Source organism: Rhinolophus sinicus, linkage group LG03 (assembly GCF_036562045.2).
Source record: "Rhinolophus sinicus isolate RSC01 linkage group LG03, ASM3656204v1, whole genome shotgun sequence".
Lineage (NCBI taxonomy): Eukaryota > Metazoa > Chordata > Mammalia > Chiroptera > Rhinolophidae > Rhinolophus > Rhinolophus sinicus.
The window spans coordinates 78723526-78751393 of record NC_133753.1 but is presented as its reverse complement, the minus strand read 5'-3'; the positions used below and the strand labels follow the sequence as shown (position 1 = coordinate 78751393).

The 27868-nt window shown below is 34.0% G+C and overlaps 1 protein-coding gene across 1 annotated transcript in view; it reads left to right on the top strand.

Moving 5' to 3' along the window:
- The first annotated feature begins 769 nt into the window (after positions 1–769).
- The window catches only part of HECTD1 (HECT domain E3 ubiquitin protein ligase 1), a 66018-nt gene continuing 38919 nt past the window's right edge, over positions 770–27868 (top strand). Inside the window, exons 1-16 of the mRNA XM_074329186.1 lie at positions 770–780; positions 1398–1632; positions 5096–5323; positions 6366–6647; positions 7321–7591; positions 8363–8439; positions 8525–8623; positions 11289–11403; positions 12002–12176; positions 17678–17816; positions 17996–18166; positions 21588–21810; positions 22338–22601; positions 22703–22779; positions 26740–26874; positions 27452–27598. Coding sequence (XP_074185287.1) covers positions 770–780; positions 1398–1632; positions 5096–5323; positions 6366–6647; positions 7321–7591; positions 8363–8439; positions 8525–8623; positions 11289–11403; positions 12002–12176; positions 17678–17816; positions 17996–18166; positions 21588–21810; positions 22338–22601; positions 22703–22779; positions 26740–26874; positions 27452–27598 — 2649 coding nt within the window. The remainder of the gene's footprint in view (positions 781–1397; positions 1633–5095; positions 5324–6365; positions 6648–7320; positions 7592–8362; positions 8440–8524; positions 8624–11288; positions 11404–12001; positions 12177–17677; positions 17817–17995; positions 18167–21587; positions 21811–22337; positions 22602–22702; positions 22780–26739; positions 26875–27451; positions 27599–27868) is intronic.

Genomic DNA, 27868 nt, shown 5'->3' with positions numbered 1-27868 from the left:
GACTATCAACTTTTACATTTTAGTTATTCAAAAGCTACTGTTTTGTAAAGAAAAAAACATTACTTTTTTAGACTGTATTTTTCCTCAGTAGTATTAATACTTTTACAATCTCTTGTTATCCCTTCAGTTTACTACACATGCATAAATGCTTTAAGATTCTGATGCACTAGTCAGTCTTCTGATCTTACCTGAGAAGTATCTCCTAGTCTCAAAGCATTTCCACCTCAGAAAAGTTATGTGACTACTTGACACAGGTTTTCAGTGTTGCTGTTTAATAAAAACCAGCTGTGTTTAGTAAGTAGCTGGTCAATCAATGAATGCACGAGAGCTTCTAAAATCTTCTTTGATAAATTCCTGCTGCCGTATACCTTAAGCTAGGATTATCTAACCAGATGTTAAAGAATAGAGTTACTTTGAGGTTCATACAGATATTTTTGAAAAGCTACTAAATATATGCATACACTAAAAATTGGAGGAAAAATAATTTCACTGAAACATGGAGAGTAGTACTACGTTCTGTGTTATCTGTAGCCAGCCCATTGAAATTTAGTCTATGAAGAGAACTTCGAATAATGTATTTGATCTCATGTAACAGATTTATACTAAATGTAAATTGTGGTCTTTCATATCTTAAATGTTGATTAAAATATAGGGGATATTATTTATACCTCAGAAACTCTACTTTTGATAAAACTGTCTTCGCAGGTTTATATAGCACGCATTAGACGGTTCGTAGGAGGGAAGGGGAGCTAAACTTACTTAACTTAATATGATGCCAAGGTACTGAGCTAAGTGTTTTAATGTGTATAATTTCATTTGCTCGTCATATCCATATAAAGTGGGTATTGTTTAGATATTATCTTTGTTTTATAAATGAGGAAACAGAACCAGAAAGTTACAGAGCTGCTGTTCTATGTTTTACCCGGTCTGTTAAACCACAAATTAGCATTTGTTCCTATAAAATATGAACTGAATAATGTCTCTGGCCTTTGGGAACTCTTATTAATGTAAATAAAGAAATAAAGTGATACATAAAACACTGTGGGAACTCTTTTTATGAGGTTTTAGGAATATGAAAGTACCACTAAACTATTTGGGGAAGTTAGAGAAGATTCAGTTGATGTTTGAGCTGAGAACTGAATAGAAATTTTTTAACATGGTTTCAAGTTAATGCTGCTACTTTGAACTGTTTACAACAATATTTTCAGCGATGGTGAAATTAGCATCTGAGTATTGTTACGGAATCAAAAGTAATGTGATAAATATTACCTAATACACATGCAGACACAGTATTGAGAGTGATGTATTATTATGTTAGTTTTATTATCTATTTTTAAAAATATTTTGATGTTAAGAATTTAGTAATTCTAGGTGTAATGTGATTTCTTTTGCTACAGATGTCCTCCTCGCACATTCTTACCAGCCCTCTGCAAAATTTTTCTTGACGAAAGTGCCCCAGACAATGTGTTAGAGGTAACAGCCCGTGCCATAACATACTACCTGGATGTATCTGCGGAATGCACCCGAAGGATTGTTGGGGTAGATGGAGCTATAAAAGCACTTTGTAATCGTTTGGTTGTGGTCGAACTTAACAACAGGACTAGCAGAGATTTGGCTGAACAGTGTGTTAAGGTAAGTCTTAATTATTTATTGGCCATTTGAAAATCACTTAGGGAATAACAAATATGTTTTGCTGAAAAAATAAAATTCTTTCAGTCATCAGTCTTATACTTTTTGAGAGTCATAGTTCAGTGGAAACCACAGTCCTTGTGGCACCAGAGGAGATCCCATATAGCTTGGGAAAAGAAATCTTATTTTTGAAAGAAAATGAAGTCACTGGTAACGCTCTTCTGTGGTGCCTCAGTGCTCTCCAGTTCCAGGTAGCCACTAACACGTTTGAGGTAGGTTGTCCATGTTCTCAGCCAAAATGATACTGTATGAAAATAGTTAACTACCACCACGACAACTAACACTGACCAGCAGTGCCAGGTACTGTACTATAAACACTTTATATGGATTACTTTATTTAATCGTTTTTAAAATTTATTGGGATAATACTGGCTAATTGCATTATATAAATTCCAGGTATACAACTTGATCTAACTCATTTGTTCCTAATGACAACTCTATGCGGTATGTGCCATTAATATAATTTCTATTTCATAGGTAAAAAACACTCAAGCATACTGAGGTTAACTGACTGACTTGGGGTGATCGAATGGTGGTAGAGCCAAGGTTTGAAGATCACAAATTTGAAGATTAGGAAGTCTGGTTCTAGGGCCCATGGATTGAACTATTTGCTATATTCCTTTAGAGTTAGCTGTTTTGTTTTGTTCCTGGTGGGGCTAATTATAAACTGTATATGACTAGAAGCAGCAATATTGGGTCACCAGTTTATTGGAACTACTTGTGACCACATTTAGATTTTACACGATTCTCTCTCTTTTTTTATTTAAAAACTGTATTTTAAGTGTGTTTTTCCAGGACCCATCAGCTCCAAGTGAAGTAGTTGTTTCAATCTAGTACTTGTGGAGGGCGCAGCTCACAGTGGCCCATGTAGGGATCGAACCGGAAACCTTATTGTTAAGAGCACTGAGCTCTAACCAACTGAGCTAACTGGTCACCCTACATGATTCTCTTTTTATGGTTCCTGTTTCATTCTCTTTATGATTCTTGCTGCTTTAGGTCAGCAGTTCTGAAACTTTTTGTCTCAGGATCCCTTTACAAGTCTTAAATTATTGAGGACCTCCAAAGAGCTTTTGTTGTATAGGTTAAGTCTATCTATATTTACCATATATTAGATATTAAAACTGAGAAATTTAAAATATTTATTAATTTATCTGAAAATAACAAACTCATTACATGTTAACATGCATTACATTTTTAATGAAAATAACTATTTCCTGAACAAATAGAAAATTAGTGAGAAGAGTAGCATTGTTAAGCATTTTTGCAAATCTCTGAAAAATGTCTGGCTTAAGAGAAGACAGCTGAGTCCTCACATCTGCTTCTGCATTTAGTTGGTTGTTATATTACACTTCACAAAGCGTCTGGAAAACTCCACTGTACACTCCTGACGATTGAGAATGAAAAAAACAATTACTGTTATAGTATTATTATGAAAAAAGTTTTAACTTCAAGGGTCCCTGAAAATGTCTTCCCCACACTTTGAGAGCTGCTGTTCATAGGTGTTAATGTCTTGATTTTCTGCCTCTGTGTCTGTAGGTTTATTTCTGTCTGTAGTCTCAGAGGAAGAGGTAACCATGTTCCTGTTCAGAGCTTTTTTTCCTTCTTATTTTCTCGATCACATCACTTTGTTTCTTCCAGTACTGGGATTTTGCTCTACTGTTTATTCACTAATCTGTATTTTCAAATTTTTTCTGGTCTGTTACACTCTGTTCTCCCTTTCTCTGTTTCCTTTGCAGATTATTCTTATTTAAGTCTTGGTTCTTTAATTGTAGTATTTCCTAAGATTCTGTTTTTGCCTTCTTAAAACTACAGAGGGTGCCAAAAAAATGTGTACACATTTCAAGAAAGGAAAAACTATTAAAATTGAAATACTTGATATATACCAGTAACAAAAGATGAATGTAAGACATGTGTATACAGTTTTTTGGCACCCCCGGTATACATACTTTGCCTAGACAATCTCACCTATCAGCATCAGTACCCCTCACATCTTTATCTCTAAACCTGATCTCGCTTGAGTCCTAGACTCCATATTCAAAGGCCTGTTGGACATCTCCAGTTGGATGTGTGAATTCATTATCTTTCACTACAGATAAACTCTTATTCTGATAATTGGCATTAATTTTCACCTAGTCACTAAAGACAGAAATCTGTGTTTTATCTCTTATTTCCTTTTTTCCACGCCACACATGTAATTAATGATCACGTTCTTTTCTGGTTTATTTCCTGTTTGTCCCTGTTGTGATTGCCTCATCCTCTCTTGAATATTAATGCTTGAATTTTTGCATTACTCCCCCTACTCCATTTCCCACAGTTATTAACTAGAGATCTGATCATATTATTTCCCTGCTTAAAACATTTTTCTTGCTTTCAGAATAAAGTCTATATTTCTGGTATGCCTGTATGATTTATAGACCCCGTTAACTCTTCAGTTCTTTTTTTTTTTTTCCCCAAAGTTCTTTCTTTTTTTTTTTTAAAGAGGAACAGGACTTTATTGGGGAACAATGTGAACCTCCAGGACTTTTTCAAGTCAAGTTGTCGTTCTTTCAATCTTAGTTGTGGAGGGTACAGCTCAGCTCCAGGTCCGGTTGCTGTTGTTAGTTGCCGGGGGCACAGCCCACCATCCCTTGTGGGAGTGGAGGAGTCGAACCGGCAATCTTGTGGTTGAGAGCCCGCGTTCCAATCAACTGAGCCATCTGGCCACCCGGGAGCTGATGGCAGTTCATTGACTTCGTTCTAGTTGCGGGGGGGGGGGTGTGGGGGGGTGGCAGCCCGTTGGCCCATGTGGGAATTGAAACGGCAGCCCCGTTGCCTATAACTCGTGTTCTAACCAACTGAGCCACCCATCCGCTCCAACTTTTTAGTTCTACCTGTACACCTTAAACATCAACATAATTTAGAAAATAAAAGTTGATTTTAATGTTTTGATATTCATAGAATGAGGATGATGAATAATATAAATAGCTAGCATTTATTGGAAAAATTTTTTTTAATGTCTAGCATCTTTACACACTTTGGTAGATTCCTTGTAGCTCCTTGGCTTGCCGTGTAGGTTTCACTATCTAAGCCTATACTGTCCAATATAGTAGCCATACATGAGTACTGAACACTTCAGATGTGGCTACCAAATTACGATGTGTTGTAGGTATAAAATATATATGGGATTTTGAAGATTTAATACATAAAATAATATAAACAGTATCAATAATTTTTTATATTGGTTATATGTTGAAATGATGCCTTGGATATATTAAGTTAGATAAAATATAATACAATTTCTTTGTTTTGCTTTACTTTTTAAAATGTGGCTACTAATAAGTTTGAAGAGTGCCTTATGTTTTCTGTGATTCTAGAAAATTAAAATTGAACTTACAGTCTTTTGTTAATTTTTTTTTTGCTATCATAGGTGTTAGAACTGATATGCACTCGTGAGTCAGGAGCAGTCTTCGAGGCTGGTGGTTTGAATTGTGTGCTTACCTTCATTCGTGACAGTGGACACCTGGTTCATAAAGATACCTTGCACTCGGCCATGGCTGTGGTTTCAAGACTCTGTGGCAAAATGGAACCTCAAGATTCTTCTTTAGAAATTTGTGTAGAATCTCTGTCTAGTTTATTAAAACATGAAGATCATCAGGCAAGTAATCACTGTTGTTTACTTTGATTTCAAAAGGGATTTTATACTGTTCCTTATTTATAGCTGTGATATACTTCAATTTGGACTTTTCAGTTGATGAAGTAGAGGTAATTCCCTCTTCCTCTCATTTTATATCGCTATAAGGTAATCTTTTTGTTTTGGCAATGAAACATTTTAAATTGTAAAAGTGATAATATATTTATTCTTAAAATTGAAATGTTTTAGAAATATAATTTTTAAAGCTTCTCTTATACTCAGTGTAATTTCTTGACTCAGCACAATTTTGTTGAATTAAAAAGATAACTCTCACTGAAGTAAAATAACACAGTATTTAAAATCTTACATGTGTAAACTTATGTTGAATTAGTATACTTGAGAAAATAAAACTTGACTTTTAATGCTTTTTTACCATTCAGATGTTAATTATTTTCAGTTGATACTCAGATTATCTTGGCAAAGTTGTACATAATAATAGTATTTATTGAGGTTTTACTGTACATCTAGTTCCTTTACATATGTCATCTCATTAAAGCTCAGACAGTGAATTATACCGTGTTTCTCTGAAAATAAGACCTAGCCGGACGATGAGCTCTAATGCGTCTTTTGGAGCAAAAATTAATATAAGACCCGATATGATATGATATGATATGATATGATATGATATGATGTGATATTCCCGGTGTTACGTAAGACCTGGTATTACATAAGACCCGGTCTTACATTAAAATAAGACTGGGTCTTATATTAATTTTTGCTCCAAAAGACATTAGAGCTAATGGTCCGGCTAGGTCTTATTTTCTGGGAAACACAGTAGTTAACTCTTATCCCCATTTTACAGATAAGGGAACCGAGGCCTTGAGCAGTTAAGTAACATCTTCAGGTCAGTTAGCAGAATGTGGAGCCAGGATTCAAATCTAGACAGAATGTATGCCTTATCTCATTGCTACAACTGCCTTTCTTATAGTCTTACTATTGAAATAAGCAGTAGTAGCCCTTTTTATTTAGGTAAAGTTTGTCTGTATGCCTATTTTTACATCATTAGGTTTCGGATGGAGCTCTGCGATGTTTTGCATCACTAGCTGACCGATTTACCCGTCGTGGTGTTGATCCAGCTCCATTAGCCAAGCATGGATTAACCGAGGAGCTGTTATCTCGAATGGCCGCTGCTGGTGGCGCTGTGTCAGGGCCGTCGTCAGCTTGCAAACCAGGTCGCAGCACCACAGGCGCACCTTCCACAGCTGCAGATTCCAAATTGAGTAACCAGGTGTCAACAATTGTCAGTCTGCTCTCCACACTTTGCAGAGGCTCTCCGGTAGTAACTCATGTAAGAGTGCTTTTCAATCTTTGATTTTTAATCGCTCAGGAAAAGTGTTTTTTTTTTTTTTTTTAAGGAGGGCATGGCTCACAGTGGCCCATGTGGGGATTGAACTGGCAACTTTGGTGTTGTTCGTACCTCGCTCTAACCAACTGAGCTAATGAGCCACCCCAGTAAAAGTATTTATTCATTTTTTTATTGGGGAATATTGGGGAACAGTATGTTTCTCCAGGGCCCATCAGTTCTAAGTCGTTGTCCTTCAATCTAATTGTGGAGGGTGCAGCACAGCTCCAGTCGCCGTTTTCAATCTTTGTTGCAGGAGGCGCAGCCCACCATCCCATGCGGGAATTGAACTGGCCGCCTTGTTGTTGAGAGCTCGAGCTCTAACCAACTGAGCCATCTGGCTGCCCCCACCCCACCCCACCCCACCCCACCCCACCCCACCCCACCCCACCCCACTCCACTCCACCCCACCCCACCCCTACCTGCCAGCAGCTCAGCAGCAGCTCGTTGTCTTCAATCTAGTTGTTGAGGGTGCAGCTCACTGGCCCATGTGGGAATTGAACCGGCAACCCTGTTATTCAGAGCTTGCGCTCTAACCAGCTGAACCATCTTGCCGCCCCGAAATGTGTTTTTGTATAATGCAAATAAATTAAACTCTTTTCTCCCATTCTCTTTCTAGGATCTCCTGAGGTCGGAACTTCCAGATTCAATTGAAAGTGCATTGCAGGGTGATGAGAGATGTGTGCTTGATACCATGCGTTTGGTTGACCTTCTCTTGGTGCTGTTATTTGAAGGACGAAAGGCTTTGCCAAAGTCTAGTGCTGGATCTACAGGGAGAATCCCAGGACTCCGGAGATTGGATAGTTCTGGGGAACGCTCACATCGGCAGCTTATAGACTGTATTCGAAGTAAAGATACCGATGCTCTTATAGATGCAATTGACACAGGAGGTCTGAAAATATTTTTTAAAATATAAAAAGAAAACTAAGATAAGGAATTACATAGGAAACTTCTAGATTTTGGACAGTATTTTTAGCAATGTGTGAGATAACAGAATGGCCAGCCTCTTCCATATCCTCCCTTCTCCCCATGTGTATAATTATCTGCCTGGTTCATGGTAAGACCTGAGTAAATACTTGTTGAATGAGTAAATGAAATTTACCTATTTTATCGTCAGAAGGAGATTGTGCCAATTCTAAGAGGAACTGCAAATTGATTTTAGGGCTATTGTTTTCTCAAGATTAATGAAACTGACACTAGTGAAATAATATATAGTAAATTTTTTTAGACTGTTTCGTGAGATGATGAGCAAATTATAAATTGGTAAAAGATGCTTCTGGATCATTAGACTTGTCTGTGTTCTTTTGATTATAGATGTGGATTAGTTTCTTTTCCACATGGCATTAGGCATTAGGCAGCTAGTACTCTTTGAGTTGTGTTCCATATGTAGATTTTTTTCTTATTTTATGATTATTTTTAAGGCTTAAAGTCTTGAATCCTCGGTGGTTTAAAATTTTAGAATACTTTTTAATTTAGAATACTTTTTCATAGCAGAATTTACATTGGCTGATTATTTACTACTTCAAACATTAGTTGACCTAAATGTTTAATATAGGCTCTGTATTTAGTGATTATTAATAATAATAAATGGTCCCCACTTTAGAAAAGTTCAATATTATTTTGTTGGCTTTTAAAAAATTTATTTTTCTTCAAACTTGCAGCCTTTGAAGTAAATTTCATGGATGATGTGGGTCAGACTCTATTAAACTGGGCCTCTGCTTTTGGAACTCAGGAAATGGTAAGCTAATAAATAAAAGCTAATGTTTTAAATCAAATATAGAAATATTAATAAAGCAACTTTATAATTCTTCATCGTTTTATAGGTAGAATTTCTTTGTGAAAGAGGTGCTGATGTTAATAGAGGTCAAAGGTCATCATCATTACATTATGCTGCATGTTTTGGAAGACCTCAAGTAGCAAAGGTAAAAATCCAGGTTTTTAAATTATTATGTTAGTATTTGATATTTACATGGTTCCAAAATCAGAATGATAGAAAAACTTTTATTCTAGTATGTTTCCATGCCATCTTTAGTCACTCCATTCCCCCTTTGCCCACTATAGGTAAGCATTTTTTGTTGTTTTTTTATTGTTGTTTATCTTTTCAGAGTATCTTAATGCAGATACAAGCAAAAGTATATTTATATGCTTATTACCTCCTTTTGTTACACAAAATGTAACATTATATATGCTGATCTATACTTTGCTTTTCTTATTTTAATAATATAGATGGAAGACCTTTTATATATTTGGAGAGCTTTTCTACATCTGCATGCTTATCCTGTGTGGATGTACTACAGGTTTATCCAACTAGTCACCTATTGCTACATACTTGGTTGTTTCCAATTTCATTACTGGCAATGAATGTATAGGCTTTGTATAGGCATATCTCAGAGTGATTGTGGGTTTGGTTCTAGACCACTACAGTAAAGCACAAGTATTGCAGTAAAGCACGAGTATCCCAATAAAGCAAGTCATAATCTTTTTGCTGGTGGAGGGTCTTGCCTTCAATTTGTGAAAAATGCAGTGTCAGTGCAGTGCAGTGAAGCAGAGTGCAATAAAACGAGTTATGCCTGCACTATTTCTGTTGTTTCTATTTAATAATAAACCAGATATTCTATTTGCAAACATATCAGAATATCTTTAACTCTTAGTTTACCAAAGGACGTTGGAGAGTTCTTTTTACAATTAGGAGAAATTGAGGTTCACAGAGGTCAAATGATAAGGGTTGAACCAACTGTATGATCTAGGTATCTAGAATCTCCCTGTTGGGAAGTAATTTGGCATAGTGCAGTGTCGTCAGCTGGCTACAAAGTCAGGCACACCTGGATTCAAGTTTCAGCTCTAACAAAACGTGGCTTTGGGCAAATTTAAGTTTGACTTGCAATTTTATCAGTAAAATGTATGCATATTATTAGCATGATTATTGTGATAATTAAAAAAAAGTCCATGAAAAGCACTTAATATAGTAGTAGTTGGCACATCATAGATGCTCAACTGGTAGTTGCTGTTATTGCCATTTTTACACTAAGAAAATTTTTAGCAATAACTTAGTTTTCCAACCTGTGAAAGGTAGTCTCTTCAAACTTGAATACTATCAGTTTGAATTAATTTTTAGAGAGAATGGTACTTCTAAGGGTGATAAAAATTTTTTTTGAGACATTTTCTTTCGACCCATAGTATTTCACAGTTATGAGTGGTGAGTGGGAGAGGAGCCAAATGCATTGTATCTAACCCTAACCTGTATTGATTACACATCAGCCCATAATGAGCTATAGCTGCCTTTACTAACAATGATATATTAGGTAGTGATCACTAGGCACTTCTTTTTTGCCAGCCGGTGTCTTAAGCATTTAACTTGTTCTATTTAACTTAATCTTCACAGGTTCTTTTGTTTTTAATTGATTCTAAGATATACCTCCACATTCTCCCCCCCAAAACACATTTTAATATCTTTAAATAGGAAAATGTCTTATAATTGCTGTTGGACAGATAGAAATTGCAGCATAATTATTAGCTGTCCATGCAACAAAAATTGTAAAATGGATATTAGTAACTTAAATGACAAATCCTGTTTGACAGAGGAGCACTCTCAGAAATGCTGTGTCACTAGTGCTCTTTATGGCACCGATGACAGCATTTTGTGTAGAAATACAAATATAAGTTACTTTGAATCAAAAAGTTATTAATTATCTGAAGAATTGTGCGCAGAATATGAAGCAGTTACAGAAATACTGTATTACGTTTCATTTATATTTTCTAATTTATTTGTCCAAGTAATATATGAAAAAATATCTACGTTTAAAAAAGTTCTTTCAATGAGTTAAAAAAATTAATTCCAGACAATAAAAAAGCATTGTTGCAAAATTTAATTGGCCTTGTTTTTCCTTTCTTATTGGTTCTTAATGATATGTTGAGTAATCTATGGCATTTTAGATTTGATGAAATATTGAATTATTGTGATTCAAACCCCAGCAGTTTGGAATTTTTAGAGTAGTACTTCATACTTTCCAAAAGTGTCTGTGTGCACTTACTTGTCAGATATATATATTTATTACATCATGATTAAGTTAAAAAAAACTGTAACTCTGAGGTGTATTCGGTATTCCAGTGAGCTTACAGTTTGTTGGGGAGAGAGTCAATTGTCTATTATAAATTGGTGAACAGTATTTCACCAATTTAGTATTTAAGACCAAAATTTTGTAGTTCATTCTAGAAGAATTGATTTAATTTGGCTATTGGCAATATGTAAGAAATGATGAAGATACTACCATATCACAAAATGAATGCTAGTAGCTCTATTAAAGAAATTGGGAGAAGTAGTTTGATAGAGAAGATGACAGGTTCAGGTGTTAACATACTTAATTTGAGTTGTTAATAACCAAGTGAAATTAATTTTTTCAAGTTATAAGTTGACTACTTTTAGGGTGATATATATGAAGGCAGAGATTTGAATTGGTATCTGCTTGATTAAGAAATTCTGTTAAGTATGCAATCTAAAGTATGGGTGCAATCTAAAGATTGCAGAGCTGCGTATTAAAGAAATAAAGTGTAGTTGTTATAACCAAATTAAATACTTTTCTTTTTTAGACTCTGTTACGACATGGTGCAAACCCAGATCTGAGAGATGAAGATGGGAAAACTCCATTAGATAAAGCTCGGGAACGGGGCCATAGTGAAGTAGTAGTTATTCTTCAGTCTCCAGGTAAGTGGTAAAATCTTTCCTTTTAAGTCATCTGCTATTACTTTTCAGCTTCACTTCCATAAAAGTAACTTTCTGTAGATGTAGTAATGTTGTATAAACAAACCTATTCCTATGAAGTCAAGTAATTATATATTTATTCCCTTATATTTGATAAACCTTTAGCAGTATACTATTCTGTGTCCTTTGAGACTGTGAGTGAATGTTTTCAGAGAGACCAAATCAAAAGTTTGAGGGGTCTGGGAATGCCATAAAGAATAGTTTGGTATTGTGTATATGAAGTACTTTGAGCAGATTTTTAGGTTTTCACAGAGTAGATAAATGCAGAGTCTCTGTGAAATAATTTTTGACAGCAAATAGAATATCCAAAATTATGTCTTTAAGTTGTGATTCAACTTATTGGAGGTACTAATGTTCTTTATATTCTTATAAGCAACTTTAATAGATACAACATTCTAATTTCAGTTTAATTATAGCTTAATGGTGGATATTCTAGTTTAACTGGGATAATGATAGTTTGGAGTTGGGTATGTTTTCATATTTTTTCATTGAAAGAAAAATTTTCCAAAAAATTATTTTACTGAACAATATTTATCTACAGGTGATTGGATGTGTCCAGTTAATAAAGGAGATGATAAGAAAAAGAAAGATACAAACAAAGATGAAGAAGAATGTAATGAGCCAAAAGGAGATCCGGAAATGGCACCCATATACTTGAAAAGGTTATTGCCAGTGTTTGCACAAACATTTCAGCAAACTATGTTGCCTTCAATAAGGTAGTTATTTGTACTATTTATATTTCCTAGTTAAATTACACCAGTTATATAGTTTTATTTATCTCCCTTTTCCAGGAGGGTTTGAAGTTTATTTTAATATTGAAAAGGTATGGTAAGAATAAAAATTAGATTGGAAATTAGATTGGAGAGTTAAATCTTCTGATCTGATTTAAGAGAAGAATTTTAGAAAATCAAGACTATGTTTCTAACAGTTTTTGTAGCTCTCTGAATGTCAACTCTAGGGAAATTTTGATGAGTAAGCAAACATTTATTGAGTTTTATGGAGGTCATTTTGGTTGAGTCAGTGTGAGGTGGCATTGGAGGAATTGCCCAAAGAAATGAGAGTTGGCTCTTGCAGGCTAGTGAGGAAGACGTGAGTAATAATATAGAATGGTAAGTGATAGATTAGACATTTAATCAGAGTTCTCTGGGAATATAGGTTATTTAACAACTAATTGGGCTATGCAAATTGGAGATTTTATGCAGAGGTGAGATTTAATTAGGCTTTAAAGGCTACTTGGGAGTGTTCTAGGCAGACAGATTTGGAAGGATCAGTGGGCTCTAGTCTGTGCAAAGGCCTGGAGTCAGTCCGTCCTGGTGCAAGTCCTGTGCTCTCCCTCTGCAGTGTGTCCACAGTCTGCCATTTCTGTCCGTCAGGTGCTAATGCTCCGGTCGCAGGTATCATAGTCTGTAGAAAGACTACTCTGTAGTCTTTCTTCTCTTTTTCTCTCTTACCCTTTTTACAGTCTGTTCCTACATATTAAGCTGAGTTATTTTAAAAATCATAATTGTATCACTTTCTGGTTTAAACCTTTCAGTACCTTCCAATTGGCCCTAACTGAAACCTAATTCCTGAAGTCTCAGGCTTGCAAGGTCTTACATAAGCTCCACCCAGCTCTCTGGCCTCGTTTAGTACTGTCTAACTCCTAGCCCATCACACTTACACTGTGCTAGCCTTCTTCCTATTTTTGGAACACTCCAAGTATATCCTTACCTTAAGCCTTTTGCACTTAGTTCCCTTTGCTTGAAACTTTCTGTTCCCTGGTCTTTCGATGGTTGGTTGCTTCATATCATTCAAGTCTCAGTTCAAATGTTACATCCATTGATGTGTGTCCACCTAATTTAAATTTATCTCTAGGACACCTTTGATATTTGTCACAATGGTTTACTGTCTTTACAGAGCTTGCACTGTCTGAAATTTCGCTCTTTGAATTTTTTGTTTTTGTTTTATTGTCTGTCTTCCCCTCTAAAGTAAGCTTTTTGAGAGCTGGCCTTGTGTGCTGCTGTGTTTTCTACAAAGGCAAAGAGGTATAGAATAGGGCTTGATATTTAGTAAGTCCTCAATAGATATTTACTGAATGACTGAAGTGTGTTTTGTTAACAATTGCAAGTAGTTTGATATTAATGGAATATGGAATATGTTTGGATAGCTCAGTGAATAATATTAAAAAGGTAGAAGTTTTTATGACCTGTGAAAGCCTTTGTGGTCCATGATAATGAGTGAGGATTTTATCCCACAGTTAAAGAAGGATCATTAAAGACTTGTGAGGACATTTGTCACAGTCGTATTTGTGATTTATAAAGATCACTTTGGCAGCCTGGTAGAGAAAAGGACTGGAGGAAGGCAAGAATGAAAATAGACTACTCAAGTGTTCATTGCAGCATGAACTCCAGTTGCTGGGGGACTGGATTGGCGTGAACAAATTCAAGAGGTTGGGAGATGGGTTGTGTAGGGATTGATGACCAATTAGATGTCAGGGATTAAGGAAAGGAAGGGGTGAGGAATGACTTCTGAATTTTTGGCTGAGTGATTGAGAATTTGATTTCTGTCATTCTTCGTTTAGGAGGTCATTAGGATTCAAGGGCCTTAAATACCAGTATTACGCGTTGACATTAAACTACAAGCAGTCTTCTTTAAATGACAAAACAGTGGCAGTAAAATAATTCACTGTGAACATTTAAGAACTTGGTTTTTATTCTTTTCCAGATAGCTACAGAGGTAGTGGGGCCAACTGTTTTTGGGGTATTTTGTTGTTTATTTTATTGTCTGTCTCCCCCTCTAAAGTAAACTCTGTGAGAGCTGGTCTTGTGTACTGCGGCATTTCTATAAAGACAAGGAGATATAGAATAGGGCTTACAGGACTAGCTGTCATGCCAATAAAAGAATCTTAAGATTGGCATAGAATTGCTTCATGATAAGGCCATTCGAAAATTATAAGGTATGCGCCATATAACAGAGTTCCCTTATTGGATGGTTATTTTCTATCATCCTTTCAAATGTTTGAAGATTGTCTAAACATAATTTTACTTTTAGCGCTTTTGATGCTAAATTCTCCCAGGGTGATAATTAGCAGACACATTTAATTATGGTAAAATAGCATGATGTCTCAGTTAAGAGCTCAGATTTTGGAGCCAGCTCAAAGTGTGTCCAAATGCCATTGTTGCCACTTCCTACCTAGATAGGTGTCCATGGGCAAGGTACTTAGCCTCTTGATCTTAATTGGTTCATCTCTAAGGTGGAGATAATTATACTTAATTCTCTCTAGCTATGAGGATAAAAATGAGATGTGTGTTAAGTGTTTAGCATAATGACTAATATTAAGAGGTATTTGAAAAATGATAGTTCATTAAAAAAATTATTTAGCAATATTAAAAACAAAGGAGAATAGGTTACACCTTAATTTTTTTTACCACTTCAGTTTGTAATTTGGTAAGAGTAAACATGTACTATGATCTGACAGTTAAAGGAGGATCTCTGTATATGGACTTTAGCTATTATCTGTCAGTATTCACTTTTGCACAGTATCTGTTCAGGAATTAAAAGGCAGGCAAAAGATTAGAGAAGGCTTTAAAACAGGATAGCAGTTAATGGTGGAATAGTTTGTAAAAACCTGAGTATTCTTGGTAAGATCCTTCCCCCAGTTTTAATGAGATATAATTGACATATAACATTGTATTAAAGTGTCAAAATAATGATTTTGATATGTGTCTCTTGTAAGATAGACTGAGGACTTCCCACTTTGTTTTTGAAGAAAGGCTACATTGAATTTTGAAGAGGTCTGGTAAATAAATATCTTTGAAGTTAGTGTCAGTAACAAGACGAAGGATTCAGCAATGGAAATCTTCCATTAATTTAAAAAAAAAAAAATCACAATTTGAGAGAAAAGTAGACTTGGTTGGATAAAGGGGGAAATTATTCTTGGATGAGATATTTAAGTAATCTAAGATAAATTCTTTCAAAATTGATTGATAGATTATGCAGTCTTAAAGAAAATAATTAGAATTTGTTTTAGAACTTGACAGATCTTAAAGTTCATCTGCAAGAATAAATAGGTGAGATTATTGAAGAAAAATCTGAATAGTGTAAACTTTTAGTAAATTTTTGTGATAACTGGCACAAGAATTTTAAAAATCAGTGGAATAGAGTATCTCCCCAAATAGAGCCAATTATATATAGGAATTGAATGTATTATAATGGAAGTTGCATAGGTCATTTGAGAGAGGATTATTTAGTAAATGGTACCAGGATATCTACTTTGTGGTTTGATTTAAAATCAGCTTTGTTCTTTGCATTGCATATCTAAATAAATTTTAAATGGATTATAAAAAACTTTAAAACTTTAGGAAAACAAAAACATGTTAAATGTTTATCAGAACTTGATAGGAAGAATGACTTTCAAAACTTGTTTGTGTTAGTTATAGCTGTAGTTTTAAGTTTATTTTATGTAAAAAACATAAAACTACATATGAGAAACAGTATTACCCACAGCCATAAAAGTGCCATAAATATAAACTCTTAATCTAAATGAATATGCTAGCAGTTTGTTATTTGCTAGAAAGTATGACCAAGGGATGCTATCTTTATTATACAAAGAGAACATACAAATTTTTAGTAAAAATGTAAGAGCCAATTTAAATCAGCCAATGACATTATGGCACAGTGCTGAGGAGGAAACAGTAAAAATCTAATGTGGAAAAACGTATTACCTTGCTAACTAGTAAAAAACAAAACATTAAAAAAAATGATTTCATTTTCACCCATGAGACATTTAAGAATTTTTTTTTAATAAGTAATATTTTAGTGAATTAGTACATCTGTATCGAGTGATAATTTAAGCTGTTAACAGCTTTTCCCCCTCCAGCTGTATTGTGGTATAATTGACATATGAAATTGTGAGGTATTTAAAGCGTACATCTTGAAGGTTTGATATACCTACATATACATTGTGAAAGGATTCTCCCATCTAGTTAATTAACACTTCCATCACCTTTCTCACATGTTCATCTTTTTTTGAGGGGTGTATGTGAGAATATTTAAGTTCTATTCTACTCTCAGCAGATTTCAATGATGCAGTACAGTGTTATCAACTATAGTTACCATGTTTTACATTAGATCCTCAGACCTTATAGCTGTAAGTTTGTGCAGCAGGTCCTCGAATAACAGTTGTTTAATATTGTTTTGTTATAATGTTGATGAGATGTAGGGAACTTAACTCTTGTTTATATCAATTAGCCTATGGTAAAAATTGGTTTCATTATATGTCATTTTGCTTAAAGTTGACAAATCTATTCACTGTGTTAAATGAGGACTTACTGTACCCTTTACCAACTCTCCCTAGAGAGAGTTATGAAACACATAAAATAGAGACCACATGCTATAGAAATACAACTGTGTCACATGCCTCTCTTGGACATAAATGGCGATTTTTGCCTTTCCATCCTTTCTGCGGAAGTCACCTCAAGGGTAGTGATATCTATAGCGTTGGGGCCTATTATATTATCAAATACATGATAAATGAATTACTGGCTTTTATGTAATATACCAGTCTCCCTTTGACCTATTATAGTTTAAAGATGTGTGGATATATGTTTATTTTAAAAGAATAGGTTGCTTATTATAAAAATTGAGGCCATTTTGTGTGACTTAGTATTGAGTATCTCCTATGTTCTAAGCAAAACTGGATAAATGGAAGGGAAAGAAGGCATGCCAAGTTGTTAAGAGTGCGGATGTTTTGGGGGCATGGGATTACTAGGATCTTATCTGACAAAGGACAAAAATGCTTAATTCGAAATTTGATTTCCATATAAACTACTAGATGTTATAAATTGTTAGAGCTTTGTATTTTTTGGCTATAGGAAATTATAGGTTAGATACCATCTATTTTCTTAGTAGTTTCTTATTATCTTTACTTGTATTTCCAAAATTGTCACGGCACATTAACAATGATGCTGGCTGAAGATAAAATAAAGTAGCACACGTAAGAAAATTATAAAACTAATTTCAGTTTTGATGAGCTCAATATATTAGTGTTAGGAAATAAATGAAATTTTCTAAAAAAGGAGCATAAACTAATGCTAGTATTTTAATTTTTTTGTATTCTTTTACTAAGGGTACCTTTTAGCAGATTGTATAAAACTTAACATGGGATATTTTAGTTTTCATTAATGTATAGTTGCATTTTATTTTATCATGACTTCCTAAAATTCTTTTACTTTTCAAGGAAAGCAAGTCTTGCTCTGATTCGAAAAATGATTCATTTTTGCTCTGAAGCCTTGTTAAAAGAAGTTTGCGATTCTGATGTTGGTCACAATTTGCCTACAGTACTAGTGGAAATCACTGCAACTGTCCTTGATCAAGAGGTCAGTTTTTTATTGTTTTTGAAACTCCTGTAGATTCCCTTTAGGTAATGGACAGTAAAATAATTTAATTTTTGTCCTAATTTCAGTAAACTACTTTGTGCAAATTGTTGTATTTGTCTATTACAGGCAAGTAAATTTGTTTTTATTTTTCCTTAATTTCCTTTGTTTATTTTCCCCAGGATGATGATGATGGCCATTTGCTGGCTTTGCAGATCATAAGGGATTTAGTAGATAAAGGTGGTGATATTTTTTTGGATCAACTAGCAAGACTTGGTGTAATTAGCAAAGTGTCAACCTTGGCAGGTCCTTCCTCAGATGATGAGAATGAAGAGGAATCAAAACCAGAAAAAGTGAGTGATTATTAATTGCAGTGGCATCAGGAATAAGATTTCTTTCAAGGAAATCTAGTTCCTGTTTACAATAAGTTTTGACAAAATAATGGCAATATGAAGTAGTACTATGTTTTAAAAAATGTGCTCAGTTAAAAAATACTGATATTTAAAATTTACAGAAAAGTTGCACATAAATAATATCAGAATATCCTCTATCCAAATTCACTAATTATTGATATTTTGCCCCATTTGCTTTATCATTTGCACATATCTTTTTTGTGTGTGTATACATTTAAAAATATTTGACAGAAGCTAGATGCATATTGACCCTTTTTATACCTAAAAACTTCACCAAAAAACCAGGACATTCTCTTATATAATGGTAGTATAGTAATCAAAATCAGGAAATAATTTATATAAAATGATCTAGTCCAGAGACAAGATTCAAACTTGTCATTGTCCTTAACAGCATTTTTTTTTTTCTGCTCCAGAATCCAGTCCAGGAGAACATACCACATTTAGTTATCATGTTCCTGAGAACCTGCAACAATTTCTCAGCTTTTCTTTTTCTTTCATAGTCTTGGCATTTTTGAAGAGGACTGACCCTTAGTTTGGGCAATGTCCCTCACTTTGTGCCACGTTTCTTCATGATTAGATTCAGGTTATGTGTTTTTATCAGGACAACTGTAGAGGTGATGTTCCGTTCTCGGTTCACGGTGGGCCTTCTCAGAGGTCCATGGTGTTTTGTTCGCTGTTTTGCTGATGATGTTAATTTAGATCACTTGGTTATGTTTGTCTCTGCCAGGTTTCTCTATTGTAAAGTCACTCTTTTTCCTTTTGTAATTAATAAGTAATTTGTGGTGAGATAATTTGAGACTATGTAAATATGCTGTTCCTCATTAAACCTTTACCGTATTCATTGATAATTCTTGCTTTAGATTAGAAATTTAAAATATACCTATCTGTCTCTACTGATTGCCAGCAATGATTTAGTCCTAACATTCAGTGAATGCTTACTATATATTAGTGACAGAGTAGTGATGTCTTTGAGATAATGGTGGAGTATGTGTTGTAATTGTAGAAGCCAGAGGGAGTGAGGGAATGTGTGTGTGTGTATGTGTGTGTGTATGTTTGTGGGTTTCCTAAATTACTGTGAGATTTAGCAAAAAACAAAAGAGGTGCTCTCTGGGTACATGCCCTTGGGAGTCTTGCATTCAAGAAATAGGTTACACATCCTAGCAGTCTTTTTGTAGAAATTACCAAGCAGATTCTAACATTTATGTGGAAATGCAAGGGACCTAGAATAGCCAAAGCAACCTTGAAAAGTGACAAAGTTGAACGACATACATCAGCCAATTTCAAATCTTATTATAATGCTATAGTAATCAAGAAAGTGTGGTAGTGGTGTAAAGATAGATTAATGACCCACATATATATGGTCAATTGATTTTTCAGCCAAAGTGCTAAGGCAATTCATTCTGGAAAGGATAATCTTTTCAAAAAATGATGCTTGAACAAGTGGATAGCATATGCAAAAAATTGAAATCTTGACCCTTACCATATACAAAAATTAACAAAGTAAATCATAGAGTGAAATGTATGGGCTACAATTATAAAACTTCTAGAGGAAAATGAAGAAAATCTTAGTAATCTTGAGCGTGACAGAGATTTCTTAAAGAGGACATCAAAATGTTATAAAAACAAAAAATCAATAAATTGCACTTCATCAAAATTAAACTTCTGCTCTTCAAAATACATTGTTTAGAAAATAAAAGTGCAGGACAGAAAGTTCTCTCAGATTTTGTTTGTAAATATTTTTGCTTGGCCTTCATTTTTAATGGATATTTTCAGTGCCTACAGGGAGTCCTGGATGATTATTTTCCAGAACGTTCAGAGATGTTCCATTGTCCCCTGATGTGCGTAGTCCCTACTGAGAAGTTTGCTCTAATTCTCATTTTAGTTCCTTTATATATTACATATCTTTTTATCTTTTGGCTTTTTAAAAAAGCCATGACTGGTTTTTAGCAATTTGACTTTGATAGCTTTGCTGTGTTTGGTGTGTGTGTCGTGTAGATTTGGGTGTCCATCCCTGCTCAGGATTGTTTTGTTTTCTTTGATCTGTGGGTTTATAGTTTTCGTCTGTGGGCTTGTAGTTTTTGTCAAATTTTAGCTGTTAGTGCAAGTATTTTTCAGCTCTGGCTATTTGGAATGCAAATATCTGACCACCTTGTGTGATCTCTGGGAATTGTTCAGCTCTCAGTTTTTCAACTTTAGGGAGTATCACCCTATGCACAGGTGGTGTACTACTCAGTAGAGACTCATGGTGACCAGTTTGCAAATTTCTAGAGGTCTTTTTTGCTGGACTCCCTGTCCCTGAACTCAGCCTCCTGTGTTTTGACTTAGCCTCGTCAAACACAGATCTCCATTTCTTTAACTCATACTGCTGGATTCTGCGTTTCCTCCTAAGACCTTTGTCCGAAAATTGTGACTGAGCCTAAGGGGCTTACTTACCTTGTTTTCATTTTCTGGGGGAATCACAGTCCTATGTTGTTTAGTCTTTGAAAACATTTTAATGTATTGTCTAGTTTTTCTTGTCTATAATGGAAGTGCAAATTTTGGTCCTTGTTAATCTACTGTGGCCTGGAGCACAGGTGCTTAAGTTACAGAAAATTATTGTCTATATTTTAGAACCTTATTTTAGCATTATAAGCTACTTCAGGGAGAAAAAAACCGCGTAGAATATTTTTTTAAAATATAAGATCTTTATAAAGTTGAGAAGTACTTTACCCATACATACAAGCACGCACATACATGCCAAGTTCATGTATATTTATAATGAATATTCTCTATGTTATTTAAATGTTGTAAACAAAATAAAAAATTTTTAGGATACCAGGCTATGCAAACAATAGTTACAGTTTTTTAAACATGCTCTAATTAAAAGATTTTTATGATCATAGGAATGATCCAGTAGATTTAGTTGACTTGACTAAGGGTGGGCCTTATAATTTATTCTGAAAAAACTTCTCTGGTGATTCTGTTGCACTGCTAGGTTTGGATACCATTGACCCAGTCTAAACATTCATTTTTTACAAATAGTCAATTAGATCCCGAGAACTGGTGAATTTACCAAGGATCTAGATAATTAGCTAGTTGTGTGTAGACCTAATCCATTGGTCTTCTTTACCACCATACCTGAAAATGTTACAACTTAGGTCATTATTTACATGAATTTCTTAGCATTTTTAGAACTTGTTTGTAAGACTTAGTTATAGATAATTAGTTGAATCAGAATCCATGTTAAGCTACAGGCAACTGAATATTATGTTCATGATGTTTTAATTCTAAATTTTATTCATGTTCATGTTTTAAAAATACTTATGAATATTTGGAATAGAAATTATTTTCCATATTTCATTGAGTAATTGTACACATTTAGGAAGATGAACCACAGGAAGATGCTAAAGAATTGCAGCAAGGTAAACCATATCATTGGAGAGACTGGTCAATCATTAGGGGAAGGGACTGCTTATATATATGGAGTGATGCAGCAGCCTTGGAATTATCTAATGGCAGTAATGGATGGTTCAGATTTATCTTGGATGGAAAACTTGCCACCATGTATTCAAGTGGTAGTCCTGAAGGTGGATCGGATAGTTCAGGTAATATTTTGCTTTTTACTAAAATGTTTTACTAGTGTCTGTAATTTTGATAATTTGATTTTTTGCTCATATTTTTGCTACCATTGTCATAGAAATAGCACATCCTTGATGGTCATATGGCCGGTTTCTTTAATTTCAACAGAAAAATTACCCTATCATGAAAGCATTTCATAAATGCCTTTTTATTGTGTGAGACAAGGAATAGCAGCACTGTATCTGCTTTTAATCTCTCCAGTCTTTAGGTAAAGCTGCCTTTTGTCATGTAATGATGAATTGTACTTGTTTGATGCTGTCTCAAGTTATAACTTTTCTGAGAAGCCTTATACTTTAAAAAATTTGGCTGTAGGATTGCTTTTATGCCTGAACCTAAATATATCAAACCAGTGAGAGTATACCAAAGAGCAAAACCCTATTAATTTTTTTTTTTTTTGGTATAAGATTGATATTCCAATAGGTCGGTTTCTTTAAAAAGAAAAGGAGTATTTGAAAGGAGTGATGTTTTAAAAACAATCATTTTGTCTTTATAGAGAGCAGAAGTGAATTCTTAGAGAAGTTACAAAGAGCTCGAGGCCAAGTAAAGCCATCTACTTCAAGTCAACCTATACTCTCAGCACCAGGACCCACGAAGCTCACTGTAGGGAATTGGTCACTAACATGTTTGAAAGAAGGAGAAATTGCTATTCATAACTCAGATGGTCAGCAAGCAACAATATTGAAAGAAGATTTACCTGGTTTTGTATTTGAATCTAACAGAGGAACCAAACATTCATTTACTGCAGAAACTTCTCTGGGTAAGTATGTAGGTATGTAAATTTAGCAGATAAAAACAAATGAGTATGTTAAATTGCAGTAAAAAAAAATGTCTTGTGAAATGTCCTTGTCTTTTTTTAAGGTTCAGAGTTTGTGACTGGCTGGACTGGCAAAAGAGGCAGAAAACTGAAATCTAAGTTAGAAAAAACAAAGCAAAAGGTATATTTGTGGGTTTTGCTGGGCTTTTTGGTTTTTTTTTTGGTCTTTTATCCTGACATGGTAAGGTTTCAATGGTAGATTCTAAGCATTTAATAATTGAGCCATATAACATAAGCTACCATAATTTAACATAGTTTTAGTTTACCTTTTTCTGTGCTCATTGCTTTCTTTTCCATAATATGTATACATTTACTTATAATTTTTATACAGTAGACCCTTGAACAACACAGGTTGGGCGCTGACTCCTTGTACAGTAGAAAATCCATGTATAACTTTTGATTCCCCAAAACTCAGTTGTCCCTTGGTATCCATGGGTGATTGGTTCCAGGACCCAGGATGCTCAAGTCCCTTTATAATGTCGTAGAACAATGCATACAGTTGGCCCTTGGCATCTGCAGATTCCCAATCATGGATCGAAAATACTGTGTTTCATCTGTGGTTGGCTGGATTGTGGATGAGGAACTTGGGGATACTGAGGGTCGACTGCACATTTATTGAAAAAAAATCTGCGTATGATGGATCCATGCAGTTCAAAATTGTGTCATTCAGGGGCCAACTACACATATACTAAATAGCAACATTAAAACAGGAACAAAATGGAAATGCAGACAGAATAAAATTTAAATTATTTTAAAATAATTTGACTTACTGTCACAAAAACTTTAAACTCATTCTTTATTATTGATAGCAATATATTTAGTGCTCCAGTGGGATTGAAAATTCATCATTTTTTTAATAATCCTGATTTAACACTTTGTGATAAAGAAACTTGAATGTCTGGTTGTAGATTCAGATTATTCTGATGGCTTGGTTTAATAGCCATCTTAGAGGAAATCAGTATTTCAAAAAGATACAGGAGTAAATGTGTTTTTAACCCCACTTTCAAAATCAAAATCATAATACTAATTTTTAAATTCTATCCATTAAGTATTTATTATTTAAAAAAATATGGCCAGTACATTTCCATCTTTATTATATCAGTTCTTGGATTTTTTTTTCCATTTTTAAAAGAAAACAAAATTAGTAGATTCGAAATTTTCTGATGATGGATTATTTTTAATTTACCTATAACAATGATATAAAGTAGTTCTTTCATACAGTGTGTGAAGAATGTTTTTCGGTGGTTGGGATTGGGTAGGTAGTTGTGTTTTGATGGCCTTGGCCATAGAAATGGTTGTAATGGTTTTTTGTTTTTTTTTAAATATGTAAAGATGTTCATGTGCTGGGCCATGCCAGAGTATTTCCAGTTGCTAGACCTTGGAAAAACATAGCCTACTTGCTTGTGCATGTTCTCTCTTTCTATCTCTCTGTCTTTCTGTATCTGTTACTTCTGCTGCTATACAGTTATGCTCAGTGTAACAACATTTTGGTCAACAACAGATCGCATATCCATGGTGGTCCCATTAAAATTATAATGGAGCTGAAAATTCCTACGTATTGCCCGGTGTCCTAGCACAATGCATTACTCATGTGTTGATGGTGATACTGCGTTGCCAGTTGTATAAAAGTATAGTGCACACAGTTATGTACGGTACATACTTTATAATGATAATAAATGACTGTGTTACTGGTTTATGTTATTTACTATACTTTTTATCATTATTTTAGACATTCTCTTTTTACTTATATAAAAAAAGGTTTGCTGTAAAACCGTAAGCGAAGTTATGCTGGCAACAGCTTCATATACCTCATGTTTACCATATATCTCATATTTCTCTTGATTGCATCATTTTCTCTTGTGCTTGATTTAGTCTTGTGTTGTTTTCTGCAGTAACACCCTGTATAGGTTTGTAGCCTAGGAGCAATAGGCTATATTAGATAGCCGAGGTATGTAGTAGGCTGTACCATCTAGGTTTGTGTAAGTACACTTTATGATTGCACAATGATGGAATTACCTAACAACACCTGTCTCAGAATGTATTCCTGTAATTAAGTGGCATATGACCACATGTATTATTTCACGATTGCTTCTATGTTTTTTAAAAAAGAGTGTGAGGCCAGAGATTTCTTCCAATTCAGGATATCTTAAGGGTATTTGAGGAAGATATAATCTCAATTGAAGATAGCCATTAGGTTCTAAAAGGAATTTGAACTATATACAGTTGATTTTTATTACTCACGGTAGTGATGTTCTATAAAGTTGACATGAGTACTGAATCATTGCTCCTAGGGGAAATAAAGGGTTAGGTTTCTGTGAGGCTCTGGTCACGTTATTGTTATCTAATCCATACAGAACCTTGTTTTATGTGTGTTTTTATTTAAAGACACCGTATGTAATGGGTATTTTTGATTCATTAACATTGAACTTGTGGCGAACAGCACTATCATGGCTGAATGAAGCTTATTTAACACATGTATTTTCTCCATAAGGCACATGTGCCTTCTTGCACTTTGGAACACTGGACTGCAATTCAGGACTGTGTTTGGGGGCCATTTAAAAAAGTGAAATCAACAAAAAGCACAAAACTATGAAAAATGTGGCACAAAATAGAGTGTGAAAAGGAAACTTATTTATGGTGTCAGAGCTAATACAGGAAGGTGGAGGATCACCTTGATTGACCTCAGCACTAAGTTTTCACTGCACTCACTGTGCATGCCCAGAAGTGACTGAAAGTGCTACAAGTATTATTTTGGGTATTACAGATAAATTTTAGTGAGTGAATTCACAAATAGGGAACTGTTAAATAATGAGGATCTACTGTAATTCTTTATAAAGCTACTACTCCGCTATCTTGGGAGTTTCTTGGAATACCTAACATGTGGTATTAACCAATGAATCTAGACTAACTCACAGGGAACCAAAATTTTACAATACAAAAGAAAAGTAAAAGGAGAATATCATTTCAGTCTGTCCTATATTTTCATTTTCTCAAAAAAATATAATCATTGATTCAGTTTCTTGAAATTAGTAGTAACTCAGTGAGCACGTGGCTATTTTGTGTATGAAAACAACACGTATCAAAATACATTAATTTTAGGTAAAAATAATTTAACAGTTTTACTCTCAGGTTTTAATTATTAATAGTAGTTTATAAAGGGATAGTTTTTCAGTGTTTTCTAATATCCAGAACTTACTTATCTTTTAATTCTGAAAGGCATACCACAACAGAATGGAAAGGTACTACTAATTCATTAAGGGAGCAAATATTTTTCTATTACATGGGGGTTCTATTAGGTTGGTTTGTGATTTAAATGAAATTGTATAAAGCCTAAATTTACATTATTTAATCATATATATTTTAAGCATTTATTTTGAAACAGTGTTATGTACTAAATTTCATCAGACCCAAGGCTTGGACATGTATCGGTTGTTCTCTCAAATAGTATTAATTTAATTTAAATGAGAAGTAATTAGTGTCCAAGCCAGAAATACAGTCATTCCTTCCAATGATGAAATATGTAGATATCTGAGCGTGATATAAATAATACTTTGTGTGAATAATATAAATAGAAAAAAAGACATAAAACTTAAAGTATACCCCAGAATGTTCAAAGGTTCAGCTTTGGTTGATGAAATTACAGGTGGCTTAATTTTCTTTATTTTTTTTTCTTTTTTTTGGGTTTTTTATATTTTCTAAATGGTTCACCATCAACAGGTTACTTTCATATAAAATTTTAAAAAGCAAAGTTAATATTTTACAGTTCGTTAAATTTAGTTTAAATGAAATAAGCTCAGTTTTGGTATATGAATACTAAGTTTAAATAACCAAAAATTAAAATTTTGAGTTCTTTGCTAAAATCTACTTAGAACACTTGTTCAACTATTAGAACCCTTTGACATGTATGTAAAGAAGTGGTATTGGTATCATTTTTTGGAGGTTGATAATGGCACAAACATTTTAATTCTAAAAGTTCCATATATATATATATATATATATATATATATATATGTAAAAGGAAAGATACAGTAAAATTATGAATTGTAGTAAAAATTCACATTTGCTATTTTAATTTTGATAGGTACGAACTATGGCTCGAGATTTGTACGATGACCACTTTAAAGCTGTTGAAAGCATGCCTCGTGGAGTAGTGGTAACACTCAGAAACATAGCAACTCAGTTAGAGTCATCTTGGGAACTTCATACAAATAGACAAGTATGTTAGCCTCTAGATTTTATGACATACACTGATCTTGATTTAGTTTTTTTAATCCTTTACCCTTTGCATTCTGGATATTGATTAGGGGTCAGCAAATTGTTACCCACGAGCTAAATTTGGCCTGCCACCTATTTTTGTATGGCTTTGTGAGGTAGAATTGTTTTTATATTTTTATTTTTATTTTATTTTGCTAGATGAGAATTATATAACCAGTTTTTACATTTTTAAATGGTTGAAAACAAAAGTAAGAATATTTCACAATACATGAAAATGTGGTGTCAGTGTCTGTAAGTAGTTTTATTGCTCACAGCCATGTTTATTTATTTACATATCATCTGTGATTGCTTTGGTGGCTACAACAGCAGAGTCGAGTAGGTATGAGAGAGACCACATGGCCTGTATGGGCCCTTTCTAAAAAACTTGCTGACCCGTGTAGAGATAATTTGCATTAATAATTTGAATTTCTTAATTTTGTTTAATAATCTAGTTTATTTTCATGGTAATTCATGTTTTGATAAATTGTGTTAAGACCTGTTTGTTTTTTTGATTGTCTTTATTAAATTTTTTCTTCTAGTGTATTGAGAGTGAAAACACTTGGAGAGATTTAATGAAGACAGCTTTAGAAAATCTAATTGTACTTTTGAAGGATGAAAACACAATTTCACCATATGAAATGTGTAGTAGTGGGTTGGTCCAAGCACTTCTTACTGTTTTAAACAATGTAAGTTTATGAAGTAGTACAGACCAAAGTATGTAGTTTTAAAAATTATTTGTAGCTACACTTTTGGTGGAGTGGTATTTACTTTGTCAAGAAATATTAAAAGCTGAGTAATAAATACTAATATTTATAATTTTTTCAGCCTTTAAGTTGTATTACTAATTTGAGCCAGTTGAATTAAATCATTGAGTTTACTTATTTAGATTTTTCTTTTAATTTAATTTTGTTGGGGAATATTGGGGAACAGTGTGTTTCTCCAGGGTTATTCAGCTC